The sequence below is a fragment of the Esox lucius genome, chromosome 6 (assembly GCF_011004845.1).
Source record: "Esox lucius isolate fEsoLuc1 chromosome 6, fEsoLuc1.pri, whole genome shotgun sequence".
In the NCBI taxonomy this organism is placed as follows: domain Eukaryota; kingdom Metazoa; phylum Chordata; class Actinopteri; order Esociformes; family Esocidae; genus Esox; species Esox lucius.
Genome location: NC_047574.1, coordinates 9,463,405 through 9,489,763, shown reverse-complemented (window position 1 = coordinate 9,489,763; position 26,359 = coordinate 9,463,405). Strand labels below are relative to the sequence as shown.

General features: G+C 40.3%; 2 protein-coding genes across 4 annotated transcripts in view; one reads left to right on the top strand and one right to left on the bottom strand.

The window, feature by feature from the left end:
* The window catches only part of mcph1 (microcephalin 1), a 34,589-nt gene extending 8,440 nt beyond the window's left edge, over nucleotides 1-26,149 (bottom strand). Inside the window, exons 1-13 of one of the 3 annotated variants that reach the window (XM_010888947.4) lie at nucleotides 26,085-26,149; nucleotides 25,566-25,611; nucleotides 25,361-25,452; nucleotides 25,107-25,225; nucleotides 23,402-23,486; nucleotides 23,089-23,200; nucleotides 22,866-22,997; nucleotides 22,660-22,746; nucleotides 19,042-20,205; nucleotides 18,470-18,588; nucleotides 15,570-15,607; nucleotides 15,225-15,387; nucleotides 14,998-15,075 (exon numbers count right to left, since the gene is read on the bottom strand). In XM_010888947.4, the coding sequence (XP_010887249.2) occupies nucleotides 14,998-15,075; nucleotides 15,225-15,387; nucleotides 15,570-15,607; nucleotides 18,470-18,588; nucleotides 19,042-20,205; nucleotides 22,660-22,746; nucleotides 22,866-22,997; nucleotides 23,089-23,200; nucleotides 23,402-23,486; nucleotides 25,107-25,225; nucleotides 25,361-25,452; nucleotides 25,566-25,608 (2,232 nt within the window). In that variant the 5' untranslated portion in view covers nucleotides 25,609-25,611; nucleotides 26,085-26,149. Of the gene's footprint in view, nucleotides 1-14,997; nucleotides 15,076-15,224; nucleotides 15,388-15,569; nucleotides 15,608-18,469; nucleotides 18,589-19,041; nucleotides 20,206-22,659; nucleotides 22,747-22,865; nucleotides 22,998-23,088; nucleotides 23,201-23,401; nucleotides 23,487-25,106; nucleotides 25,226-25,360; nucleotides 25,453-25,565; nucleotides 25,612-25,737; nucleotides 25,942-25,979; nucleotides 26,040-26,084 lie in introns of those variants that run through there. The other 2 variants (XM_034292795.1, XM_010888949.4) reach the window with 2 other exon arrangements.
* On the top strand, nucleotides 1,106-14,844 carry angpt2a (angiopoietin 2a). Its single transcript, XM_010888946.5, has 9 exons — nucleotides 1,106-1,707; nucleotides 5,167-5,322; nucleotides 7,109-7,230; nucleotides 7,615-7,853; nucleotides 8,305-8,432; nucleotides 8,824-8,925; nucleotides 9,031-9,197; nucleotides 12,466-12,596; nucleotides 13,257-14,844. Exons 1-9 carry the CDS (start codon nucleotides 1,429-1,431, stop codon nucleotides 13,415-13,417), a joined length of 1,485 nt encoding a protein of 494 aa, XP_010887248.1. The 5' UTR covers nucleotides 1,106-1,428; the 3' UTR covers nucleotides 13,418-14,844.
* Nucleotides 26,150-26,359: the final 210 nt, after the last annotated feature.

The following is a 26,359-nucleotide window of genomic DNA, read 5'->3' as shown; positions in this document are numbered from 1 at the left end:
AATAGGCTTTTGTGATTCGAACGTAAGACTGAGATCAACTGACTAGACTATTTGGGACCCATTTTCCCCTATGCTACGCCATGCCAGTCTGAAAAGGTTTGAGACAGGATGCTGGGAACACAGCCACCCTGACCTAAAACACATCCTCTCAAATCAAAGGTGGGAAAATAAGGGAATGTGGTTTGGCGACAGCCAGGCACCTCTGAAGATTCTGATCAAAACGTACTGCAGTACAATACGCGGATAAATAGGCTACTTTACCTCTGCTTCAGACATGGCTTCTGTGTAGTCTCCCTAGCTACCTTTCAACAGTTCCCAAGAGGTGATGGGAAAAAATAAAAACTAGATTTTTGAAATAATTCAAAAAAATGACCAGATGAAGAATCCAACTACTTTATTCCCACATACTTTGTACTTTGGATGACAGATCTGTGTGAAACCAAACTCTGTCTATTTAAAGTCACAGTAATGGAGATGTAGCATCTTATCAAGATTACATGAAGATGAAGGATGAGCTTTATTAATAACCCAAAAACCCCTGCCAGATACTCTAGCCCCTCTGTAAACATACTGGATTTCACCCCTACATCTGTAACAAGACCAAGACACAACACAGAGTTGGAGAACGACAGGAAACAAGAGCTAATGTTTCTTAAGGCTTTGCAGGGTTTGGAATAAGATGAGTGACAATAGAAAAAGATCTCCTTCCCTTAATGTTCTCACTCAAGACAAATACCTGTGTTTTGTCACAGGGAGAAAATGATTTATCAAAGACAGAGATGGACAAACCGCTGAAAAACGGCAGCTGCATCCTGAAACGATGTCAGTCAACGGCTTGTGAGAAAATACAAATATGGGCATTGTTGCTTTATCCTTTCTGCCCTTCTTTCTGACCTGTTCATGAAGCGCTCCCTCTCTCTCATGAGAAAAAGAGGATACGATGGGAAGTGTTTAATTAATGCATCTGCTTCTGTGTGTGTGTGTGTGTGTGTGTGTGTGTGTACACATACGCATGTGTGTGCGCGCGTGTGTGCAGTCTCCACATTTCTTAAAGCCCAGTGGCTCTTCAGTGACTGGCTATGGGACTATAGTGGGAGGGGCCTTGCCTTCACTCCCATAGCTACCTAACGAAGAGGCCAACTGCAGCTGCAAGCAAGAGACCGGAGGCTTAATGAAAGAGAGAACACAAGCAGTCTAGGACTCGGAACCTGCAGGAGTGACACACTGTCTACCCGGCGTACCCCAAACTGTGTCCCCTCCTCCTGCCTATAAAAGAACATGAGTTGGAAGAGGCCTGTGCACATGGATGTTCCAGAGGAAAGAATAACAACAAAATTGAAACTCTAAAAACAATTAACTGAGAGGCAAAGACTCACAAGGAGAGTTTGGATTACCTTTTCGAAATAATTTTTATTTTAATACTTTGAAATGTTTTATGTCGGCTTACTGTTCTTGAGTGGCTGCCTGGCCCCAGGAGCAGAGTCCATGAAAACTACAGACACGACAGCTGGTAAGAGACAGTACCAGATCCAGAATGGCCCGTGCAGCTATACCTTCCTGCTGCCAGAGCAGGACAGCTGCAAGACCCCGAGCAGCACCTATACCAACCTCGTCCAGAAGGATGACCCAGCAGAATATGACGACTCAGTCCAGAGGTTGGAGCAGCTGGAGAACATCATGGTGAACAACACACAGTGGCTCCTGAAGGTAAAGTGTTCTAGTTCTCTAACCCTCCACTGAGAGTTCTCAACATGCTAGTTCAATGTTCACTCGCACCCATTCGTAAGGTACTACGCTTTTCTTTTGTCTCTTAATTTTGATTGAAATGTAACATCCCTCCAATTTGTATTAAAGGTTTCAAATGGTTCCATAAAAAGGGTGTTATTGGCATAGGTACAAAAGATTCTGGCAGAGTGCCCACCATTTAAACGTAATAAGGAACTTGGCGCCAGATAACTCATTGGGTGCTACGAACCGTTCAGAGATTAAGCAGTAAATGAATTGCTCTGCAGCCTTGCCATTGCCACGCCAATTTCAGATGTTAAGGATAAGAGACAGTAAGCTTTAGGAGCCTTTGGCATAGATGTATAATCTGGAAAGAAGGGTGTCAAACTGTTCTCATCATGTAGCTGTGATGTTACGGGGAATTACCGTTCCCCACTCTGTTTCATAGGCTTTGCAAGTTGCTACGTTTCTAGTCAATGTCTTACTTCCCCCATTAAAGAAAATTAGTACACGCATATACCTTCCAGTGATGTGCTGGCACGCTATACTGTAGTCCCTTTTGGTACTTCTAAAGATGGCTCTCAAAGACTTTCATTCAGATAAAAAAAAAATAATCCTCAGCTTCTGATTGAGAGAAGTGAACTTGACCTTGTAAGGTTTAAGGCAAGACAACAGAGACATTGTGCTTCTGCTGAAAGGGTCCGTCTTCGCGTTGATTCAGTATTGAGTAATAAGAAAGCGAGCGGGGACATCATACCCTGAAAGACCATAAAATAAAGAGGCGTCACAGATGCAGGGCTGTGGTGGCTCCGAGTGGGTGAGATGGGCAGAGGACTGACAAAGCATCCTCACAGGTGCCCAGATGAAGGATGTGGCCATCCCTTTCAGGCCTGCTGAACCACTGCCTGTGTGAAAGGAACAGACCACCCTTGCTTCAGCTCCCGCTTCTTAGTTTCTCTTGAAGTTTTGATTAATGATGAGGTCTATAGAACACTGACAAGACAAGCGTAACTCATAGCCGTTCACACAGCTCCCACCTGACCCATTCAACCCACCGTGTCAACTGCAGAGTTCATAAAATTGCAGAGTGCGCAAAGCTGTCATCAAGGCAAAGGGTGGCTACTTCGAAGAACCTACAATATAGATTCATTTTGATGTAACACTTTTTAGGTTACCGCATGACTCCGTTTGTTATTTCAAAGTTTTGAAGTCTTCAATATTGTTCTACAATTAGTAGGAAATACCCTTGAATGGGAAAGTGTCTCCAAACTTATGACTGGTACTGTACATAACGTTCTGATACACCACTTCTACAACCAGTGCCCAAAATCCCGGAAGCATCTTTAACAGAGGAAAGGCTCTTCCTCTGAACTATAACATGTACGACCCTGAGTTGAGGACTGAGGAAATCATTGTACATCAACTGACAAACCCCCCTTTTTCCCTCTCCTTAGTGCCGAGGTACTTCAAATTGTTGCATGTCGGCATAAAAAAAAAAGGAAGAAAATAATCATACCAACAACAGGCTAACAGACTTTGTTGTCGTGCCAGTAAAAGAAGTGTGTCAGTTGGCATCATGCTTTTCGTGTTAACAGAAGGAAAAACAAGCTTTTCTCAAGTTGCGTAAACAACTGATTAGATCATTAGCTGTCAATGGAATGTCCCGCTCACTCTTCCAGCCACCAAGCGTCTCAGGCTGCATTTACACTGGAAGCCTAATTCTGATCTTCTACCCCAAAAGACCAATGAGTAGCAAAAGAACGGCATTGCATGTGGAAAAACAGATCGAGTCCAGGAACACAGATCGGACGAAAGTAGAGAAAGGAAGACAAACAAAATTACCACTGATTGCAATGTGTGTCATTCATTACCATTTCAAATGGCTAATTATATTTTTCCGGTTTAAAATTGTGACAACAGTTCACCTAGTCGGCAAATTAGTATACAGCTTAATTGTTTACGCAAAACAAAGATCTGAAGGACTAGGCCTGCTAATGACATGACACTCAGTGTCAGAGGATGCAACTCGTCATTCCCATCCTGTTTACAAGATGTTCAGGTCTGACTGGCATTCAGAGGTTTATGATTTGGTCTGCTATACGTCAGTCAGTTGATTTTGACAGGCGGACACTGGATAAGGGGACAGAATTCAATCTAAAATCGTGCATTTCTCTAAAGACAACGCTATTGCTTGGGACATACACCAGAAGAACAATCAGTGTATGTTCAAAACATTTCACAAGTAGCAATGGTAAACCACAGCTTCAATAACAAAAACAAATGACATCTGTAGACTCTAGGGCAGGTGTTTAGGAGAGAACTCTGTCACTGATTGAAGCGTTAATAAAATGCAACCTCTCGGTCAGAGAACTTCGTCTATCAAGACATCAAATATTTATGCTCAAAGACCTTGGTCAGCCAGGAAGTTTCATTTTATTAAAAAAAAAAACTGTCTGACTTGCACAGGGACAGTACCTTTTTGACGGACCGGGTAAGCAGAGCTGGCCTAGAAGAGTGGATGTCTCTTACTGAGTGACTGACTAGTCCTTGGTTAGATAGGCGGACTACACAACGCATTCACAGTCAAAACCAATTATGCACTGGGATTTGTTCAGGCTAGACAAAAACTTTGCTGGTTATAACCTTCAGTAGCTACGTTATAGTAAGCCTAAGATAAAAGAGTTCTGGTGGATGTTCGAATTATGCGTTAGGATTTGTTCAGGATAGACAAAAACTTAGCTGGCTACAATCAATCAAATCAATCGGTTATAAATAATAAGATTCTTTGCTGGCTACACAAGTCTTTTCACTTGACGAAAAAGTCAGTTATCGTCACCTATATTAATAGTTTTGTATCAATGTAATTCATAAATGGCGAATATGCTGTTAAAACAGCCAGTGGCAAAAGTCATACAGTTTATAGGTGCGATCTGTGGTGGAGATAAACTTAAGAAACGTTAGTCAGTAAAACACAATGCCTAATGGTGTCTAGCGAAATATTCAAACTTGGCGTGATGTTAATGCGTGACAAGATGATCAAATGTTGAAATGCTAAACCAACTCCTGGCAGATGTATGCTCCATGGCGTAGTGGTTAAAGACAGCCTCTTACGTGGGAGAGCCGGGTTCGAATCCAGAGAGGGCAACATCATTCATCACTTTTTATTGCGGGCCAGCTGAAATAGGCTTGCCTGGTTCCAAAGTATATTTTTTCTACACATTACAAAAACTGCTTCATACCAAAATAAATTTGACCCTATCACAGCGAGCAAACAATACCGCCAGGGGACCAAGATTTTCAACACTTTAAAAAGTCTGTACAAATACATATTTTCCCAGCTCCCCTATTGTGGCTGAGGAAACGGATAAAGGCTCAAAATTGTGGTAGACAACTTCAACTGTATCACCTTCCATCACCTCATCTTCTCGATCCTTACTACAGCTAGAGAACTACATTCAGGAAAACATGAAGCAGGAGATGATGCGCATGCAGCAGAAAGCAGTGGATAACCACACGGCGGCCATGATAGAGATTGGAACTAACCTGCTGAGTCAAACAGCTGAGCAGACACGGAAACTGACCAGCGTAGAGGCTCAGGTGAGTACTTTACACGATATGGTCACAACACTGTTTAACACAGCAGCTCAACAACATGCTACAAGACAACTGTAACCATGTCATGTGTAAATTGCAATTTGTGGCATGACCAACACATTTCAAGTGTCTATTTTAGCACCCTTCTTGGGCTAACCCTTCGACTTAGTAAATGACAGATTCTTCAAGCTCGGTCAAAATTGGGCCAGTGGTGCCACTACGCTTGCTGGTATGCCAAGTCCAAACTGTCTCAATTTCATTGCGGGTAAAAACAATGAATATGACACAAGTAATGCTGTCCAACATTGTCAGGATTTTGATTTATTTTAGAAGGTCATAGACCTTTCATGAACTTCATAGCATTTCCTGTTATTACAACAACATTGTATTCCCACTAGAAATAGTCTATCAATTTGGCATAATCAGATAACACCAGCTCCAATAGCAGAGACACACCAAATATGAATGTAAAGCACAAACTGACCCGGGTTTTTGCTGAGTTCAGTTCCTCATATTGGGAAAACTCAGGAAATCAATACATCTGTGAGAGATACCATTACATAATAGAACCACTCTTTCACAGTCTCTGCATACCCTGCCCACTTTCCAACATATCAGTCCTTTATTGAAATTTGATTGTTCTGTTTTTTCCTGTTACGAATGATTTTTCCAACCACCTTGGCCCAGCTCATGTTGCTCTTCAGAATGTGAACAGAATCACAAACAATGTTCTCATAACATGAGATAGGAATATTGAAAATGCAATTTGCACTCAAATTGTACTTGAGACAAGTGCTACTGTTACAGCTTCAAGTGTATTCAAGATGTTGTATAGATAAAATGCTTTCTGTGTATAGTAAGGGGTACAAAAAAAAATTGTCTGGCTGGGTACAGTTCCTTTTCAATTAACAGATCCAAAAGAATTGCACTATATTGTGGAATTGTTTGTTAAACAGATTACTCATAACGGGGATATGTCACAAATCCATTACATAATCCACTATTTAGACAGTCCCAACTATAAACAACGAGTGTTTCATTTAGTCATAGCACACACAACTGAAGGAAGCCCTAAAGCACCCATGCGGTCATTTCATTTTGGAAAAGGTCAGGGCTCGAACCCATGTAAGGTCAGTTGGTATGGCACGTGCAGCACCAGTGTTATGTGTTTGTTCCCCAGGGGGAACAGTATGAAACTCACGTAAACTACCTCACTTGTCAGATCCCCGAGGGCGGCAAAGGACCAGGGTAGAGACCTCCAGCCTTAAAGGGGCAGTAGAACATTAATGTGACTAGACGATTTGGGTTGAAAGACTCAAGTCAAGGAAGTGTAATGAGCTACAAATCAAGATAGTCATTACTAACAACACATTTAAGAAACACTGCACCGAATACTCATAATTCTACACATTGCTCCTTTGAAAAAGATTTGCAATTAAATATTTGCGTGGCCAAACAAACACACCAGATGCACAATTCAAATCAAGGGCAAGGGGGAAGTTTGTTAAGTAGATTGAACAAACAATATCTACAGCTAAAGTCTAGTAATTAGCATTTATTTGGTGTAATTATGGCAGACAAGAAACATTTCGGGTACAAAAAAAAGAAAAATCTGATTTGCTGACAAAAACAAATCTCATAAGATCCTGTGTTATCTTTGGTTCTTGCCAAATATTTAATCTAATGACAAAATTGTGTTTACTTAATTTGGTCTGCAATGGGCGTGCAGAAATTAATAGCTTAATCTAATCTGCAATAATTTGTGGGAAATGTCTCTTTCATCTTTTAGGTAATAAATCATACAACGCGGCTTGAACGTCAGCTTCTTGAGAACTCTCTGTCAACAAATAAATTGGAAAAACAGCTTATTATTCAAACAAATGAAATAAGCAAGTTGAATGACAAAAACAGGTAAGGTTATTTTGTTGTTTATATTCATTTTGATTAATAACGTTAAACTGCACTTTCATAAAGGTGTCCCATTTCGAAATCATGCATCAACTGAAATGAGGCTGAAATACACAAGAGTAAATGTTTAGCTTAATCTATAATTTTTTCTATGCGACATTATTATTGCATTAGAGGCCCTTCAGTTGTTTGTATTGTAAAACATTCTGCTTCCCGATAACAGGGCTAGTTATTGGATAGGGTTTCCAGAGAAACTGAATTGCGATAAGGGCAGCAGTCCACAACAGGAATAACAAAATTCCTGGGCCAACACCAACATACTGCTCTGAGTACTACAAGACCAGTTACGAGTTGCTTAACATGTACCATCCCTGTCTTCCTACCCAGCTACCTGGAGAAGAGGGTGGGACAGATGGAAGAACAAAGACAGGTGGAGCTGAAGACACTGAAGGAGGAGAAGGAGCAGCTCTCCACCCTGGTAATGAGACAGACGGCTGTCATCGAAGAGCTGGAGCAACAGCTGCTCCGGGCCACCAGCAACAACTCTGCCCTGCAGCGGCAACAACACGAGCTGCTGGAGACCGTCAACAACCTAATCTCCACCATCTCCGTCCCTACTGGTGGAGGTGCGTGACAGCCTTTACATGACAGCATCCAGGAGACAGATCATGCTGGCATCGCCAACTTGACACAGAATGCTACAGCCAGTGCAACTGAGCCTAATAAGCAGTCACTTTGTGAAATAAGTAATATAGTTTGGGTCGCCTGAGACTCCTCCCAGTAAAGTTGTCTATGTGACATCGAAGTAGGGGTTGTTGTAAAAAGGCCTTGGCACTTGGATCATTTTCAAACAGTCAACATATCAACAGGTTTCTTAACACAGAACCGGCTCAGCAAACTGTCTGTCTTTCTACTGGACATATATCACTGCCGACGAGCTTCAGTACATATGAACACTTGAAATCAACAGAATGTCACTCAAAGCAAAAGAATAAAAACATTAACAAATATGTAAATTTTTTGTATATGCTCAGGTTTGCGGTGCCATCCATTTAATTTGCCGCCATTTTCTTTCAGGGAACAAGCCTACCATGATGCAGGACACACCGACCACATACCCAGACTGCACCGCGGTCTACAAGTCAGGGAACAAAGACAGTGGGGTCTACACACTGAACCTTCCCAACACGACTCAGGAGTTCAAGGTAGAACTGTTCCTGTTAGCCTCCATTTGACTAACACAAAGCTCCCTACATATAATCAACATTCAATTACATTGAAAAATTGCTTATTTAAATAGTATCCAACATAACAGCCAAAGAAATCCCATGACACAGTGGATTTCCATTAATTCAGAGTCCTTTAAAATGTCCTCTGCCTGTGGTTTGCATTGTGCATGCCAAAGCTTGAGTAGCGATCTCCTTAGATACTTTTCAGTGGTTAGAGCTGGCACTTTGCTTGTTTTTTGGGGGGTGAAGTCCTTTCAACTACACGGAGGTGAAACTGCTTTTATTATCAACTCAAAGTCTGACTTTCCTCAGTGTCACCACAACTAAAAAAGTGAATATTGTTAATCCCTTTTTTTCTTGATTAAAGGCTTACTGTGACATGGATACGGAGGGGGGAGGATGGACAGTACTACAAAAACGTTTTGATGGCCGTGTTGACTTTCACCGTACGTGGAAAGAGTACAAAATGGTAAGAGCTAGTGGAAATTTTTCTAGTCCCTTCAGACTCTTTAAGCTCTCCTAACGCAACCATGACATGTTAAATGCGAATAACCCTGTTTATGGTCCTCCAAAGGGCTTTGGAAACCCCTCTGCTGAATACTGGTTGGGAAATGAGATTGTTTCCACACTGACCAATCAGCAACCATACGTCTTGAGAATCCAGCTGACGGACTGGGAGGACAACGCGGCATTCTCACTTTATGACCAGTTTTCTCTCGACACTGAAGCAGAGAATTACAGGTAGGTCTAGATTTCCCCCCTGTGTTGGGGATGAATGGAGGATACTTATTGGCCAGTGTGTGACGGACCGTGTTGGTCCAAATCTGTGTGAAGACCATCAAACACAGGCAGCAGCTTTCACTCATTTGTAATCCAGAGCGAAACAAGTCAGCATAGCTGCACGACAGAAGGAGACCATAATAAAGTAAATGTTATACGGGTCATATTTCTGAAAATCAAGAAATAGATACTGATAAAGCCTGAATATACTTGTTCGTCATCAGTTTTGAAGTTTGGTTTTCATTAAAAACACATAATTGGTTCAGATATTTGACAACAAACAAGCTAATTGTTTGGCCGGATATCAGCTCCATCTACCATGCTCATTTCCCATTAAATGGACCAAACGCAAGACCTAACGATTCAGAAATGTCAGCAACAATCACTCACTACACCCAATGATTCAACATATTAACAGGCCCGGGCAAAAGGCGAGGACGACATGGTGGTTGGAGACTGAAATAACTAATTAACAAAAGTATTTTGTTTGCATTCACTTTGTGAGCAGTAAATCATGCCCAAGAGTTGGATGAAAAAGACACTGTCCAGTTCCACCCAATGCCCTTCAGACAACTTAATTCAACTATGGCCTAGCAATGCATGAGCCAACAATGGCCCACTACTAAATGCCATCAATGACAACAGGTCAAGACTTTCTCTGCCTCGCGGAGACTTGACCTCAACCTAATGACGACCCCCCCCCCCCCAACCAACGCAGTCCACCTGGTCACACCAACTTGAAGTCTTCTCATGCATCCAGACAGGGTGCCGGACTGGTGTTATACTACAGGACGGTCTGTCCTGTTATGTCAGTTATAAATTGTCATCTTTTGAATGCCTGGCGTACAAGATCACCGGCTATGAATCAGAGCAGGCTCTGCTGATTCAATCTGCCTTCTCAGCTTTGATCTACTAATCCCTCTTGAGCCACTTGTATCCGGCTTTGAAATTATGTGGTGATTTTAAGGTACACACATTAGCCACAATATAATAGCCACACGGATTAGTGTATATATGTAGCTACTAAGGCCTTCATTGTGTGTAAATAGCCATGTCAATAAGCACAAGGTTAATAGCCTTTAATACATTTCTTATTCAACGTTATAAGTTGTGTTATTGGCCAATGTTTAAAAGGACTATTGATAATACAGATCTAGTTACACAAGCCATCGCCACTGGTGCACATATACTGCTGCAGAATAGGTTTGAAAACACTATCTTCTAACACCTTCCTGTTCAATAAAGCAAAACATGCCTGAAAAAATAAATAATAAAAAAGTTATACAAAATATAATTTGCCCAAGAAGCAGCTTCCATTTACGTTGGCTGGGGTTCAACTCTATTCAATTTGTGCACACATATGCAACATTTGGTCAGTAACACGACTGAAGTTTCAATAACAAAAACAATAAAGGCATTTTTTTTATCTATCATTTTATAATATTAAAGAGCTATAAAACTAAAATGAACGGCCAACACTTAGTGTTATTGGCTCTAAAATACCCTGGAACGGTTAAACAATACCAATGCTTCTTCCAATCTAACACTGAAACCATCTATAACACGGTTCTGTTCTCTCCAGCCTCTAAAATCATATGTGACATGGTCCTTTTCTCTCCAACCTCTAAAACCATCTGTAACACGGTCCTGTTCTCTCCAGCATCTAAAACCATCTGTGACACGGTTGTCTTCTCTCCAGCCTCTAAAACCATCAGTGACACAGTCCTGTTCTCTCCAGCCTCTAAAATCATCTGTGACACGGTGCTTTTCTCTCCAACCTCTAAAACCATCTGTAACACGGTTCTGTTCTCTCCAGCCTCTGTAGTTGAGCTACCCAGTATTATGCTCTTAGAGTAAATTCTTCACCTTTCACCACAGTTACTGAAGCTTATTGGGACAATGAAGCCTAATCTCACTGACCAAGTCCACACCTCCCTTGTCAAAACCTGCTTCCCTGCTCTGGTGCCTTCTTAGAAATCTGTCATCACTCAGCTTGCTCTTCCTCAGGTCAAACGGCCTACACTGACACCAGTACTTAAAACTCCTCTATCTGGCAACCCCCAGAACGGAAGGCTCATCTCCAACCTGCTATTCCTGAGTAAGCTCCTCAGATGTGTCGTTTCCCGCCCCTTCCAGAGCCCTTCAAGTCAGGTTTCACAGTTAGTCACATCGATGCTGACAATGAGTCTGAAACCCTCAAAATACTGATGGATCTCTGTGCAGTATTAGACACAGTGAGCGATGCCAGGCTGCCAACAGAATCTCCTTATTGATCGCTTCTAGACTGCAGCCATCCTGGCCCGCCAAGAGAAACCCCAAACCTTGGTCCCTGACAACTAACGTTTTGTAACAACTTGCTGGCAACACAAAACATCTTCAGGAAACATGGATTAGACTTGAACTTATTCTGATGACACTCAGCTTTATGTCCCCGCAAACCCTGACTCTTTACACCACAGGATCAGCTACAACCTGAACACCGATGACGTGAGCGTCTTCCCCTTCCAGAACGTAGTTTCTCCATGAAGACCTGTGCTGACAACCAGCAGCCAAGCAACCTACTGTATCTGTGCCTTTATCTCGTCCTGTCTGGAATATTAGATTGTCCTTTATGTGCCTAAGAAGGCTACAATATCTCTGGTGCCCTCACCCAGGTCCATCTCCCTTCCGAAGTCCCACAGCAGGCTACCAACTATATGAGACAGGGCAGATTGCAAACAGTCAATGTTTTGCACTTCTTGTACTTCGTATTCCCAAGAAAAAAGTGCCTTTAGCGCAAGAAAGTCAACTTTACTAATGAAAATGTCAACATCATCGGCAAATAGATACCTTTCTCAAATAAAAGCCTGTGTCCAATAAATGCGGAACAAAAACAAAAAACAGCAATTAATTTAAATTTTACCTTAATCATGGAAGTAAACAACCAACTGACAAGCCATCCTTCAATAGAGCAATAACTGGCCGGCTTATTCTCCTCAGGAGAAGGACATTCTCCATAGCATTCTGCTTAATGGTCGGTTTCACTCCAGATTTTCACTACGTAGTTACTTAAATTGTAGGTCAAAAACTAAGAAACAAACACCAACGAAGACAATACACATCGTAAATACATTTTGTTCTAGATGTACAAAGAATCTGTGGCAGACTAAATACCATTAATCTGGGTCTTTTGAGGAACAGCGATCATGTACCTCCACCCACACAGTCTCTCTCTCTTTTCATCACACAGGATACACCTTAAAGGCTATAGTGGGACAGCAGGCAAAATCAGTAGCCTTGGTCAACCGGGAAATGACTTCAGCACAAAGGATGCCGACAACGACAAATGCGTTTGTAAATGCTCACAACTGACAACAGGAGGTAAAAAACTGTTTCATTTGCAAATCACCTCAGTATCTTCACAAGCCTTTATAACGATGACCCATAATCTCCCCCATTTTCACATTAACTGAAGTACGCAGCCTCGCCAAACCTCCCTCACCCACCCCACATGCTTTGGCACATTTCCCCAGAAATCTGTAAGAAAGTTAAAAGACGTCTTGCTTTTTCTTCCCGTCGAAGGGTCAAAGCTCTTGAGCAAAATTATCCCGAGTTAATCACTGATCAGCTCCCTTGGGAATGTAGTCGCTGCAACAGCTGACATTAATAGTCTGGGAACTGAGTTTTTTCTTTTTTTTCGTCTCTCAGAGCTCAGAATAGAGGTCTTCTTCCATGCCTCAGATAGTTGGACTGCTGTGGGGTAAAATGTTAACTCCTTCCCTATACCAGGTCTGATTAGTCGACATATAAGCTAGTGCCCCACTCCCCCCACCATTCAAGGTCTTGCACCGAGGACTCCCTCCATTTCAGGGAACCAGAGAGCAGTCCCTGTGATACACCAACAATCCCAAATTTTAAAAAAACATAACTATAGGCACAAAACTGCATGATTATTGGGTTGGCGGTCTCATAGAAAATGTAAGCAACAAACATCCTGAAAACCCTCTCAAACTGACAATCTCTTCCTCTCTGTTGTCACAGGCTGGTGGTTTGACGCCTGCGGGCCCTCTAACTTAAACGGAGTATTTTTCCAGCAGGGCCAGAACTCAAATCGATTTAACGGAATCAAATGGTACTACTGGAAAGGTTCAGGCTACTCACTGAAGTCAACCACAATGATGATCAGACCAGCAGACTTCTGAGACTCTCAGGGCACATGGCTTCTCACAGACACGCACCGAATGGAAAGTACTGACACTTTGAGGAAAACAAACAACGCAGAGAAGAATGACAAACAAGGCCTAATAGATGCTCTAAAACAGCAACCTCATCACTTCCAATCATTCCACAAGGGAAGGAACAATTCACTTTCCTCCAACAAGTCAGCAAAAAAAATGTTTACTTTTTATTTTTATTTTTACAGAATGTACAGGAGAAGCTGAGAGGAAAATGTAAAGTAAGAACTATGTGCAGTACGTCAGAAATATGAGATTTGGGCTGCATAACCAACCGGTACAAATGAAACAGGTTGGAAATCTTGTATTTATAGCAAACTGGAAGTGTGGGAGAAATATAATCCTACTGTTTTCTGTCAAGAAGAAATACTACTTCACCCTATTACTTTTGATACAATGAATTGGAACATAATAATTGCATTATATTTTAGATTACCTACCAATAGGCTTATTAATATTAAAAGGGTACAAAATGCAATTCTTTGTATCAAAAAGGAACATATTCAAGGAGGTTGTACATACTCAGTTTAATTTAAATGTATAGATGGTTCAAAAAATATTCTAATGAATGTGATAACTTTGCATGTTACTCAAAATAATTTCATAATCAATGCCAATTATGCACTTAGATAAGCAAATGTGTTACAATCCATTGTAAAGCCTAAAATGTGTTTAACTACTCCATGATTAGAGTATTGTAATTACAATTGCATCTTTGCCTGGCTTAGGCTACTCTGCTGTAACAAATATGTGCAACAGGTTTCACAGTAGTAACATATCTGCTTATATTTATCAATCTAATTTAATTGTTTTACTGTAGAAATAATGAGATTACAGGTAATAACTTATTTTAAATGAACTTTAAGCATTCTTCCGTCAACATTTGAGACAAGCATTTTATGTTCACTTTCTTCTTATAGGTGACTGTAGGTATGAGTAGGTATAGAACTATGCAATTTATCTGAATGTAAATGCTAATGCAATTACATTCAGATAAATTCTCTGCCAATAGCAGGCTTTTGGAAGAGACTATTTACAACAACATTATTCACAAGACAGAGAAATCAGCACAGATGGAGTGTGTCAGGTAGCTAAAAAATGCTTAATGGCCCCCTTGAAATCAAATTGGCTGGCTCATCAGGAGCATTCAGTCTCTGGAGAGTGTGTGGACTGTTTTGCTGCCACAACAGAACTGTCAGTGCGATTTCTAGAGGAAATGTGACGAGACATGTTCTATACCAAAACACCCCTTCCCCTTCACAGATGCAGGAAAAAGATTCATGAATGTAGGAGGACAGGAAGAGGCAACATCCACATCTGACACAGGATGCCGCAGTCAAAAACAACAACTGCTTTCAAAATTAATAAATGGTAATAAAATTAGCAGATTTCCGACCCACTTCCTTTGAAATCTATCTTTCACAGACAGTTGTAGCACAACGTGGTTAAAAAGACTGGTTATTAAAAGCCAGGATGTTACCGATGGGACTATTTGAACAACAATTACGTAATTCACAATCATAGTAGTAGAATATTCAGTTACTTACAGGTGCTGCAGGAAACTGATCTGAAAGTTCATATGGTTCTTCTGGAATCCACTGTCCTTGCTCCAAACACCACAGAATCTGTTTGGATGGAATTTACAAGAGTTCATCACTGACCATATTCAGGTTGCCGGGAAAAGCAAAACAACTGTGTATGACGCATTACATTTTGAGTTCTGAAACTGAAATGAGCAAAATGACATTGCCAAATATCTCCGCCGGTAACATACCCACTCAAAAGACAGGATCCAGCAGCCACGGGCTATGCCCCGGAGAATATTGAGGGTGCGTCGGTTGCCCCCTGACACCACATGGGTAGTACTCTCACACACCTCATCCACCACAGAGAACCCACCTAGAGCACTGACCACCTGAGTCACCGTGTTCTGCTTTCTGAAGAACCGGAGGAGAAAAGTGGGGAACGTTTGAGTTCTTAAATATATTATTCTAAATCTATCATCATATATAGGATAGCGGTTTGAGAAGGCAGAGCATTGCTACATAGTTCAAAAACACACAAACAGATACGCAATATCCAAATTGTCAATGTGACCAACAGAGCTGGCTATACTTACTCGGTGGACATGCTGGTCATAACTAATGTCCTTAGAGTCTGAAATGACAAATCAACAATGGAAACAAATTATATGCACATCAAAGAACAGCGGGATGCAGTCAGTTGAATACAAAGTACACACCAAAATAATGACAAGGGGGAAAACCGCACTGGATGAGGCTTCATCAGTTTTTCAAATACACTGTTAGCTTAGTACTTCTCTTTGTTGACACTGAGGGGCAACACAGTGGTTCAGCTCTGGATAGGTAAACACGGTCTCACTCTCTTTCAGGCGAAAAACATCACATGCCGGATGTCTGCATTTGATGTGTGAAGAGGAAATGAATCCCCCAGGGGCATGCAGTGATAAACAGGTTGGAGAGCACCGATATTGACATTCATTGGTAGGTCAGTCCGGTCCCGGCTCATCCGTCTCATCTAAAGACAGTGCCTTGGCCTGCACACAGCAGGTCATCGGCGCTGAACACCTGAGAGGCGGTTAGAGACAGACGGGGGTGACCAGGCACTTTCCTGTATGGGACCTTCCTCCAGTCCCTCAGCAGGAAGTCTGGTGAAGGCCTCATGAGCAGGGGGCAGCCAAAACAATCCACCAAAACACAGCAAGCGGACCCATATATATCACTGCTTTACAGGGTGTAAGTGATATCAATGTGGCTAGGTGTGATGACTTATTAAGAAGTTGCTTGTTGTGAATTAGCACTGTAGTGTTTGGACAAGGCAGCATAAGGCATGGTTGGAGAAAGTTTAATAACGGCATTTTCTGCTAGGAAAGTGTATATGAGCTTAAGCTAAGGTCTGTCGTAACTGCAAGAAATCACAGTATTTGCAATCCCCCACAAAAATCTACCCTGTCCTCTGACCTCGCTTTAGAGAAGGCCTTTTTTCATTTGAAGGTTCCCAACAAATTCACCTAGATCCTCTGTGACAAAAGGATCCTGGCATAATCTGGCATACCTAAAATAACACACTTGGCCAAAACCCCTATACAAACACACATAAAAGAACTCACTGGTATGTTTTTCTTTAGTAAAGCATGGAATGATTTTGGTCATCTTTCATCACAAAGGATTGTCCTTTGCTCAGTGCAGAACTAAGTTATTTATCTTTAAGATGGACATCAACCGTAATCCTCATGATGGACGCTGATTAAGGGAGATTAAAAAGAAAGCAGCTGTTGCTAATAGTAAAGAAATGTTTATATCAACAGGGAGCAGTTTTAGTAGAATTTCTTCTGTGCAACCAAGAAAAAGGATATATTCCTACTGCCACACTCCTACACTGATCTCTGAACACGTTTCAAGCAACAACAAAAAAAAGAGAGGACAACCCAACACATTAGCACTCCTACTGATTTTTCACACCTGCACCAAGAGACTAGGGATTTCAATAGCTATGTTTTCGAGGTTCCTTAAAGGGGATTTTTGGCATTAGTTATGTATTGGATATACTGAAGCAGTGCAGCAAGAAGGAAGGCATTGAAGAACGAGTCCACACTAAATAAACCCGAGACAAAGAGTTGGTGTGAACTATAGCGGCAGGCTCAATTTCAATGTGCCTCACACAAATGAAGGAAATTCTTTCGGGTATGACGAGGTCCCGTTGATGGCCGGTCTATGCAAACTGAAATGACTCAGGCAGTATTAATACAGTGAAAGACTTCCCATGTCCTAATCTGAGGTCATGCTAGGCCGGAATGGACTGAAAAGCACCATTGAGGGTACAGAAAAGGTAGTAGTTTTCACAATTAAACCCAGACATTTTTCAACACAAATTCGTAGAAAACGAATTAAATGGCTGGGATAAAATTCTATCAACAGAACAATTGACATGTTCGGGCACACACAATGGAATTATTTAGGCAAAGTACATCTGGAAAACATCACAAATCAAGTAAATCAACCTCAATTTCCACAATACAGAATCATACAGATGCTGAATAACACACATAATATACAGGATAACTCCCTTCACTGCAAAAGGGTGCAAAGCTCACATCAGATGGCATGCTTCATCAACCTAAACAACTTCATCAAACATGGCTTTTGAAGGGCTTTTCGAGAAGTTTCTTAAATAAGCTTTGCTTAAGTCTAGTGCCTCAGTGGGGGGGGGGGGGGGGGGGGGGGGGGGGCAGACTTGAGTTTGATCATTTGGACACTATCAAACAGGCAGCACAAAAGTTGTTTCTTGTCATGACTTGCAAATTACTTCATTGGACTCTTGGTACGACCACCTTTGTCGAGATGGTTGGTAGGAGACTAAATGAGGGGACTCAATCTAATAATACTAAAATCACTTAATGTAAACTACAACAGGATCAAACTAAATATTACATCTTTCTAGATAATAATTGTGTTCTGTGACACAGTTCACGTGGGCAATCAAACAGGATTCCTGGGGACGGTGAAAGACATTTTCTCTGTAGCGTTAAAAGCTGAACCTTTGTTCAGGTTGAGGGGAACACAAAAGACTGAGCCAGGTGCATTTCCACAGATGAGGATGTTTTGCTACCAAGATGGAGGTAAAATACAGGAACCCCTGAAGACTACACAGGCAGAACCCCTGTGGCAACAGCTTCAAAGGCCAACATGACCACTTGTGTGCGAACTACACAGCGTTTCTGAGCAGCTGTGTTCAAAAGGAATGGAACAAAAAAGGCAAAGTTGCCACTGCTCCTTTGCTTTGAATTCACTAGGAGATCAGAGTGAATACATTGATCAAGTGAACGCTTCAACCTGTATTCAAGCATAATTCACCAACTCTTGTTATTCAATAAATAAAAATACATTTGAAACCAACAGATTAGCTTTCCCCCCCCAAGATAACTATTTTCAAAGCATTTCCCAGTGCTCAAGTATAACAATTACAGAAAAAAAACTGCAACTTAGAAGATTTGGTTACCTTTGTATTTCTCTCCATTCTCTTGTCCACCACATTGACTTTCCTTTGCTGTTGGCTTAAATTGTCAGAAATTGTATCTGTGACAGTTGCTGGAGCATTCTCAGTTCCTCGGCCTACAACTGAAAATGTTGAAACGTTACAAAACACACACACAGGTGCACATCTTTTCCTGCTCAATTCAAATGGGCTTGTGTGTGTGATAGGGCTACCACGTAGAAACAAATTGTCAGTAAGGACGTCTTTGTTAGGCGGAGGTTAACATCCGTTTATTATCAGAAAATGCATCGTCACATCAGTTAAAACAGAATTCCTATAGTTTTAGGAAAATCCTCATTTAATAAAGAAATTCAGCATTTGAACAAAATAACTGCACGAATCAGGATGTACTGAAACATCAATATGCAGAGTAAAAATTCATTAGGATAATGATGCCAAGAAACAGTCAATGAGACAATCTGGAACTCAAAGGTGTTCAAAGTAAACAAGCTATTGACGATTAAACTATGCTAAACTAATGTCAAATGACATTGCATTGATTACGCGTCAGTGTAGAGAGTTAAGAATTCACATACTTTCCACACTTGTAATACATTTCCCATGACTATTCTTGTGAAGAGGTAAGAAAGTTGACCTTCTTCGCTTGTCTGCTCTTTGGCTGGACACTGCCAAACTTGATTCTGAAAGGAGTGTGGGACCAGTTGAAGGGTTTTGCTCATTAGGGACACGGGTCAGTTCATCTGTTGAGTGCGTAAGCACACTGGAGAACGACAATGTGCTCTGCCGGCTTCTTTTACTCACAGTCTGTTTAGTATTATTGTCCCCTGAGGATGGACGTTTCTTTGTGTCCAGTTGCCCAAGTTCACGTTGATCAAACATGCTGTTTACACGGTTAGATAGTTCGTTCACACACGGCACCTCATGTTTACCCGATTTGGCACTAGCAGAATCAGACCTTGTAGTTTTCATATTGTCTCTCTTCCTCTTGCAAGGCTTAGAATGATGCTCTAGTTCAAAAGGAATATTAGTGTTGGGTGACAAGCTTGGCAAAAGTCGACCTTGTCGTTTCCCAGGGTTGTTAGCAGGAGAAAAGAAGTCTTCAAATACCTCATCATCATCATTTGCACAAGAGTCAGAATAATTTGAGACAGTGCATGATTGTGCTAAGGCAGGAAGCGATAACTTTCTTTTTTGGCCAACTTTTAATTTTGGTGTGGGAATCTCTAGTGATGGAAAATTATGAACATTGGGGTTTTCTGCTAAACTTGAAGAACTGTGACTAAAAATGCAAGAAGTATCCAGTTTAGCAGTTGGCTTACTTTCAGAAAGGGACTGTTTTGTTGTGCTTTTCCTGAAGGGTGGTGTGACTTTCGACAGGTTACATCTTCTAGATGATTGGCTACGTTTTTCCACTATGGAACTGTCAAATGTAAACAATGTTCTCACAATCTCGCTACCTTCCGTGCAAGCATCCAAGCAATCACTTTTGATTTGGGTCCTCTTAGACTTTTTGCCTTGTTTACTCTCTTTTTCTTTAGCCATTGATTCAGGCAAAGGACTCTGAACCAATGTCTTTTGTATGGCCACATCAACGCAAGGTGACATCTGTGATTGCTGAAAATCTTTGTTGTCCAGTGGTTCACTTGTGGCTTGACGTTCCTTCAGTCCATCTTCCTTGTTTGAGCAGTGACCAGGTTGATCACCCAAAGAAGCATTCAAATCATAATCTGATTCCTGGTCTGCAAATGAAAAAATCATGAGGAATAGTTAGTGATAAATTGATGCTGTACTACTTTGGTAAACTGATGTGAATTGACATACTGGACACAGAGTCATGTGAATAAGTAGAGTCCTGTGAAAGTTGTCTTTTCTTCTACATATATGGATAGATACGAAATTATTGCATGCACAGGCACATCATTTCGATAGGATTCAGAAGCGGCCCATACCATAAACCTCCATTTCTTCATTTTCAGCCATTCCATTGTAGCTTTGTTTGTGTTTTGGATCATTTTCCTGTTGCAAGGTCAATATCCGGTATAACTTCACTTTTTGACAGAAGGCCTCACATTCCCCACAAACATTATCTAGTACAATATGGAATTAATGGTTGACTCACTGATGGCAAGTTGACCAGGCCCTGAGGGATCAAAGCAGCCCCAAACCATAATGCCCCACCCTTCATGCTTTACTGTTGGTATGAGGTTCTGTTCAAAGGCAGTCTTTTGTTTTTGCCAAAAAAACTCCACCTTTAAATAATCTTTCCAGACCACATTGTTTTAGTAGTTTAGCTGTGTTCTGGAGAAACGTTGTGACATTGGGGATGCACAAAAAACAGTGATCAGAGTGGCACGATATTAACTTTAGACACTCTTAGATCAGGGACTAGTAGTATTACTGCAATTACATTAATTGTTAATGACATTGCCAAAGCCTTGGATGAGATATCGCATTGTGTTGCTATACTTCTTGCTTACAAAGGCTTTTGATACAGTTGATCATTCCATCATGCAAAAAAAAAAGATAGATTCTGACCTCATTAGGCCTGGACAGAATTTTCATAACCATCAGCCATATAACTGAGGAAATATTTTATGTTATATTGAGTTCCCTGCTGTTCAATATTAGGTCCCTTATAGTACAATCTTAAACTTAATATTAGTTCCCTGGACGGTTCTGTTTTAGAACGTGTTCCCTCTTACAAATATCTTGGGACTTGGTTAGATGAGAAACTTCATTCCAAAACTCACATAAATGAATTGGTAAAGAAGCTAAGAATTGGTTTATTTTATAGAAACAAATCATGTCTGTCTTACCAGCATATAACTGATATTGTGAAAGCTACTTTTATGTCAGTGCTTGATTATGGTGATCTGCTGTATATCCACGCATCTGCCTGTGTTGAAACCTCTGGATGCAGTCTATCTTGCAGCATTGTATTTTATTACTGGTGCTAATTTCCACACTCATCATTGTCTTTTGTATACTCTAGTTGTCTGGGATTCCCTGGTATCCAGGAGGACCAGACACTGGTTGTTGTTTATAAATCGGGCTATAATGTATAAACTGCAAAGCTATCTTACCTCTAAAATAACTTAGAAAACTGGCACTTATCAAACACGTTCCCAAAGTCGGTTGGTCTTAGAGATTCCTGGGGCTTATAGAGAACTGGGGAAAACTGCTTTTGTGTACCAGGCTCCTCATTCATGGAATGAATCACAGAAAAACTGTAAAATGTAATTGTGTATTTGTTGTACACAGGCCTCAGCTGAGAAAGAGGCCTTGGTCTCAGACTGATTTCCCTATATAAACAAAGGGGGGAAAAGTCTGTATATAAATCATATCTGTAATTATGAGAAACTGCAATTTTAATTTTTACTTGAAAAAGTACTGTACAAAAGTACTTTCACAAGCATTTGCAAACTAGTCTGAAATCTCACTTTGATGATCTCAATATTGTTACCCTGGTCAATTCTTTTATAGAACAGGTTCCCTACTAAAAATACCCTGGAACCTGATTATGATGACACCTGCCATTAATTTTTTTTTTATAAATTCAGGACTGGTTAAGACTTTGCGTGTTAGAATTGTTTTCTTTTATAGAAACACATCATGTCATCTAAGAATAAAAATGAGCGAGACACTTTTATGACGATGTGCTATACATGCTTGCTACTGCATCAGTATTGAAACCTCTGGATATTACCGATTTGAACTTTCATACACATCATTGCCTCTTGTATAGTTTGATCATCTCGGCCAAACACTGGTTGGTATTTGGCTAAATTTCAAAACAAAAACATTACACTCATAACACTCGCAAGACGTGCTAGTACCAGAGATTACCAGGGCTTACTTTCTTCTAGAGGCTTCACGTCTTTTGATCTTGGTATGATGTGTTACCACAGAGCCATATGGTGGAGACCAAACCAGAACAAGTGTCTAATCTTCAAGGAGGGCGGGACCCTCCAAAGTTACACCAGAAAGATTTTCTAACCATTTGCAACAGTTTTGGTGCACCTAATTGGAACTGTATTCAAAAGGTCAATGGTGTAATTTGTTGAATTGGGTTACCTTTATTGATGAATGTGATTGGAGTTTAGATTAGTGTCCAAATATGTAAAAAGACAACTTTCCAGGATTGTACTTACTTTTTTATGACTAGTTAATTCATGTTACGTCCAAGTACTTACCCATTTGTGGAAAGAAAGAGCGGGAAGGTGTTTCCCCAAAAGAAGCACTGAACTCTGGTGATAACCTACATTCTACCACCTGTGAATCTGAGAGAGAGCCATAGAGTTAACACATTTCTCAGCTTTATAACACAAAACTCTGGCATACATTCAACAGGGGCAAACACTATACACAGCAGACAATCGTCCACACACATAAAACCTACCAGTGGGGGAGAGGTTTTCCCTTTTCTCTCTCATTTCTTGAAGGCGTTGTGCCATGGCGTCAGACCGTTTCAACGAAGGACTGTAAACTATTCCATTCTCTTCATCAATAATGTACGGAGACACGTCTGTAACTATTTTAGAATAATACATGAAAATATTAAAACACGTCCTAGCACAACTGTTCATTATTTTGAGTAGAATGTCCGGCATAAGAATTCTTACTGAAAGGAGATTTTGGTACTAAATCTCTGATCATCGTGTCCAGTTTCTTCTTCATGCGTCTGTCATTCTCGGGAGTCCTCTCAGGAGTGTCTCTAGGCTGCATACAACGATGCTGTATGAAAGGAAATAAAAACATCTACTTGCATATTCTTTTGCCCATGTAATCAACTAAAAAATAAAAACATTCAGTAATGGTTTAATTGTAGACAACTAAATAATACATTGTTTCAAATAATGTTGCTGAATGATATCCCATGTCTGATCATACACACTAATTGTTTAAATTGTGCAAAGAATATATGATTATGCTTACCGCTTTTTTCTTGAATGCTGGATTGCCTTCATCATTTATTGCCTGACACAACTCTTCATCAACATGTTCACCATCATCTTTACATCTAGATTCAGAAACAACAATCTGAGTAACAGTATGAGCAGCATAATATAAATTGTTAGGTAGTGACATCTTGTGGCAGACATAAGAATTGCAAAATCAACAACTGCTGACCACACAGACCAACAGATACCGAAGAGACAGTTAATTCTAATTAGGGCGGTCACGCTTATGAAATTTTAGTTGACGATTAATTGTCGCACAAATAATCTAGATTAACAATTTGTCTATATTGTAAATGTTATGGCACTAATATAGTGTAAGCCTAATAAAATTGTAAAAATATATGTGGTGGATCCGGAGACGATTCTTTTGATTTCTGGTGTTTGCGCTTTTGACTACCATCTTTCTGGAGCAAATTTCACAATTTGCCTCCACCAAATTATTGGGCTCACCTCTTTCAATTTGGCTTAAAGCCAAAATGCGCCCAAAGCAGTGCAGTTGTGTTCAGCTATGGAACTACCAGTAAATCAATGTTGTTAACGATTGCAGAGCGCAACCGCAAAGCAATTACATTTCACAGCGCATTGTGACATTTCACCACTTGCATTGCTGCAAATATTATAGCCTAGTTATATGAAACAGCCTTCCTTACGTAACAAAATGTGTTTCAATGTTTAATATGCAATGGGACAACATATTTCTATCCATACATTTTAAATTTACATTACTGTGAAATTAAATTACTGTGCATAGCAAAACAATTCTAAACTAGGTATAATCATACAGAAATTAAAAAGAAAATGAGTTTCGGTAAATTATCTGCACCTGTAACTTTCCACAGAGCTGTGAAACACTCTTCTGCTCTCAGGCGCTAGACATCCAAACTGATTGAAATGGATGGAATTTGCATGGTATTTGTTGAGAAGTTTCTAACATTTGCCTAAAACAACCTTTTTCAGATTGGAAACATATGATTTTGGAATCAAAATACTGTGAAAAAAAGAATGTTAAAAGATTGTTGTCTATAAAATAATTGCGATCTGGCTCAAATAATCACGATCAGGCAATTATGTAATAATTGCAACAGCCATAATTGTTGTCATAGCTAATATTATGTAGAACCAACAATTTTGGTAGTCATTAAAATCAACAATTAATATTCCAAATGCTAAAACAAGCGGTAATCAGTAGATCACCAAAACATTAATTTCACCCAATAAATGTAAAACTTATATTCCGATTACTTTCGTTTTGCAATTAAAAAATGTGTACCATTAAACAAGATTTGGACCATTGTTTGAGCAGTTTTAATAGTACTGCTAAATAAGTACCATTAAAACTGCTCAAATCAACATTTACCTAGCGTGCTGTCCAGATTTAAATATATCACTTTGGTCAGCATGTAAAATGCATTTGGCCTTCAAAATCTGGTTGAACAAAAAGCACCACCAACAATATACAGCTCTGGAAATTAAGAAAGGAAAAGGTTTTGAGTGAGGAACAGAAGGGTTAAAATTAAGAGACCACAGCAAATTGAACACTTCTGTTCCTCACTCAAAACTTTCCTTTTCAACTTTTTTGGAAAGGAAAGAAAAAGGTGCAGCAGTCTCATTTATTTTTATGCCAGTTCATAGGAAAACTATCTCAGGGGGAAATAGAAATAGGGACAACTGAGGTTTACCTGGCCACCCAGAGGACAGACACAAGTCTCACTCCAGTCTTCTTGGCTTTATTCCAGGTGGCTTGATGTCCATTTTTAAAGACTACGTGGGTGACGTGCTTGTTAAAGGTTTTAGAAACCTGGAAATATACATGAACAAAAACCACAATGTGAAACGTGCATGCAAACAGCATAAGTAACATTTTAAACTAGATATGAATGTCAGTTTTAGTTTAGGACCCCACGGTACATGGAAAAACTACAAAGAAACTCACCTCAGCTCCCATAGCCTGCAGCTGGTGGATGAAGGGTCTTGAGTAATTCTCTGTTTTACTTGATGACCACACATCAACATATGCAACAACATCTAGAGAAAAGATCAAAACCCCATATTTGGCTTATAGACATTAGAAAAGGCATGAGAAAGCTTTAACCTAAGGTGACCTACTCGAAACATTAAGTTGTGTACATATTACCAACCTTTCAGTATAGTAGCAGAGTTAGGCCCATTGTCTGTTGTCATTTTCTAAGTAAGACAAGTTCAAGAAAAGACAGTGTGGTTAGTGCAATGGGAGGGTGGGGGGGGGGGACGGGACACGAAATCGCTTAGTTCCAGTGGAACCCTGCTAGCTATGGTAACTAACGTACAAACCTCACAAAACCAAATATATATGAAAGTAGTTTGTTACAGTATACTTGTTAGGTTTTGATATTAATACATCACTTTCCCAGCAAAACTGGCGTAGTCCATAGTTTGCTGGTGTTGTCTTAGTACTACCTATAGCATATAGTTACTTAGCTAGCAAGCATAAAGGAAGGAGGGCTAAGGTAGGCTAACAAGTTAGCTAGGCAAACAGCTTGCAAGTAAGCATTTGCAATATAACTATAAAATACATTTAATTTTTTGTTGACGGATTCTGTATTGTCATCTAACGACATAACTATACATTATAAGGCGTGTTGTATGCCTCTAAACTGTGTGTAAAACTTTCTACTTACAATATTACAGGCACTGGACAATACTTTCCGCGCGTGTTATTTCATGACACAATGCATGTTGGGTAATACATTACGCATAAATCTGTCATTGGTCAGAAAAATTACAGCGGTACTCATTCATTGGTTTGATAAATTATGGTGATACATAATGTACAGTTAGGTAGCCAGACATGTAAAGGTTATTAACAACATGATGAAAAACGATTTAACAGGATAGAACGAGCCAATCAGTTTAATCAATAGAGCCTATCCTTTTGAATGTATCTCCACTCCCT

Bases quoted from the DNA above. Each gene is read 5' to 3' on its own strand.
- angpt2a (XM_010888946.5), top strand. From the start codon at position 1,429: ATGTTTTATGTCGGCTTACTGTTCTTGAGTGGCTGCCTGGCCCCAGGA. The intron at 7,854-8,304 runs GTGCGTGACAGC...ATTTTCTTTCAG, and splicing joins CTCCGTCCCTACTGGTGGAG to GGAACAAGCCTACCATGATG. The intron at 8,926-9,030 runs GTAAGAGCTAGT...GGTCCTCCAAAG, and splicing joins CGTGGAAAGAGTACAAAATG to GGCTTTGGAAACCCCTCTGC.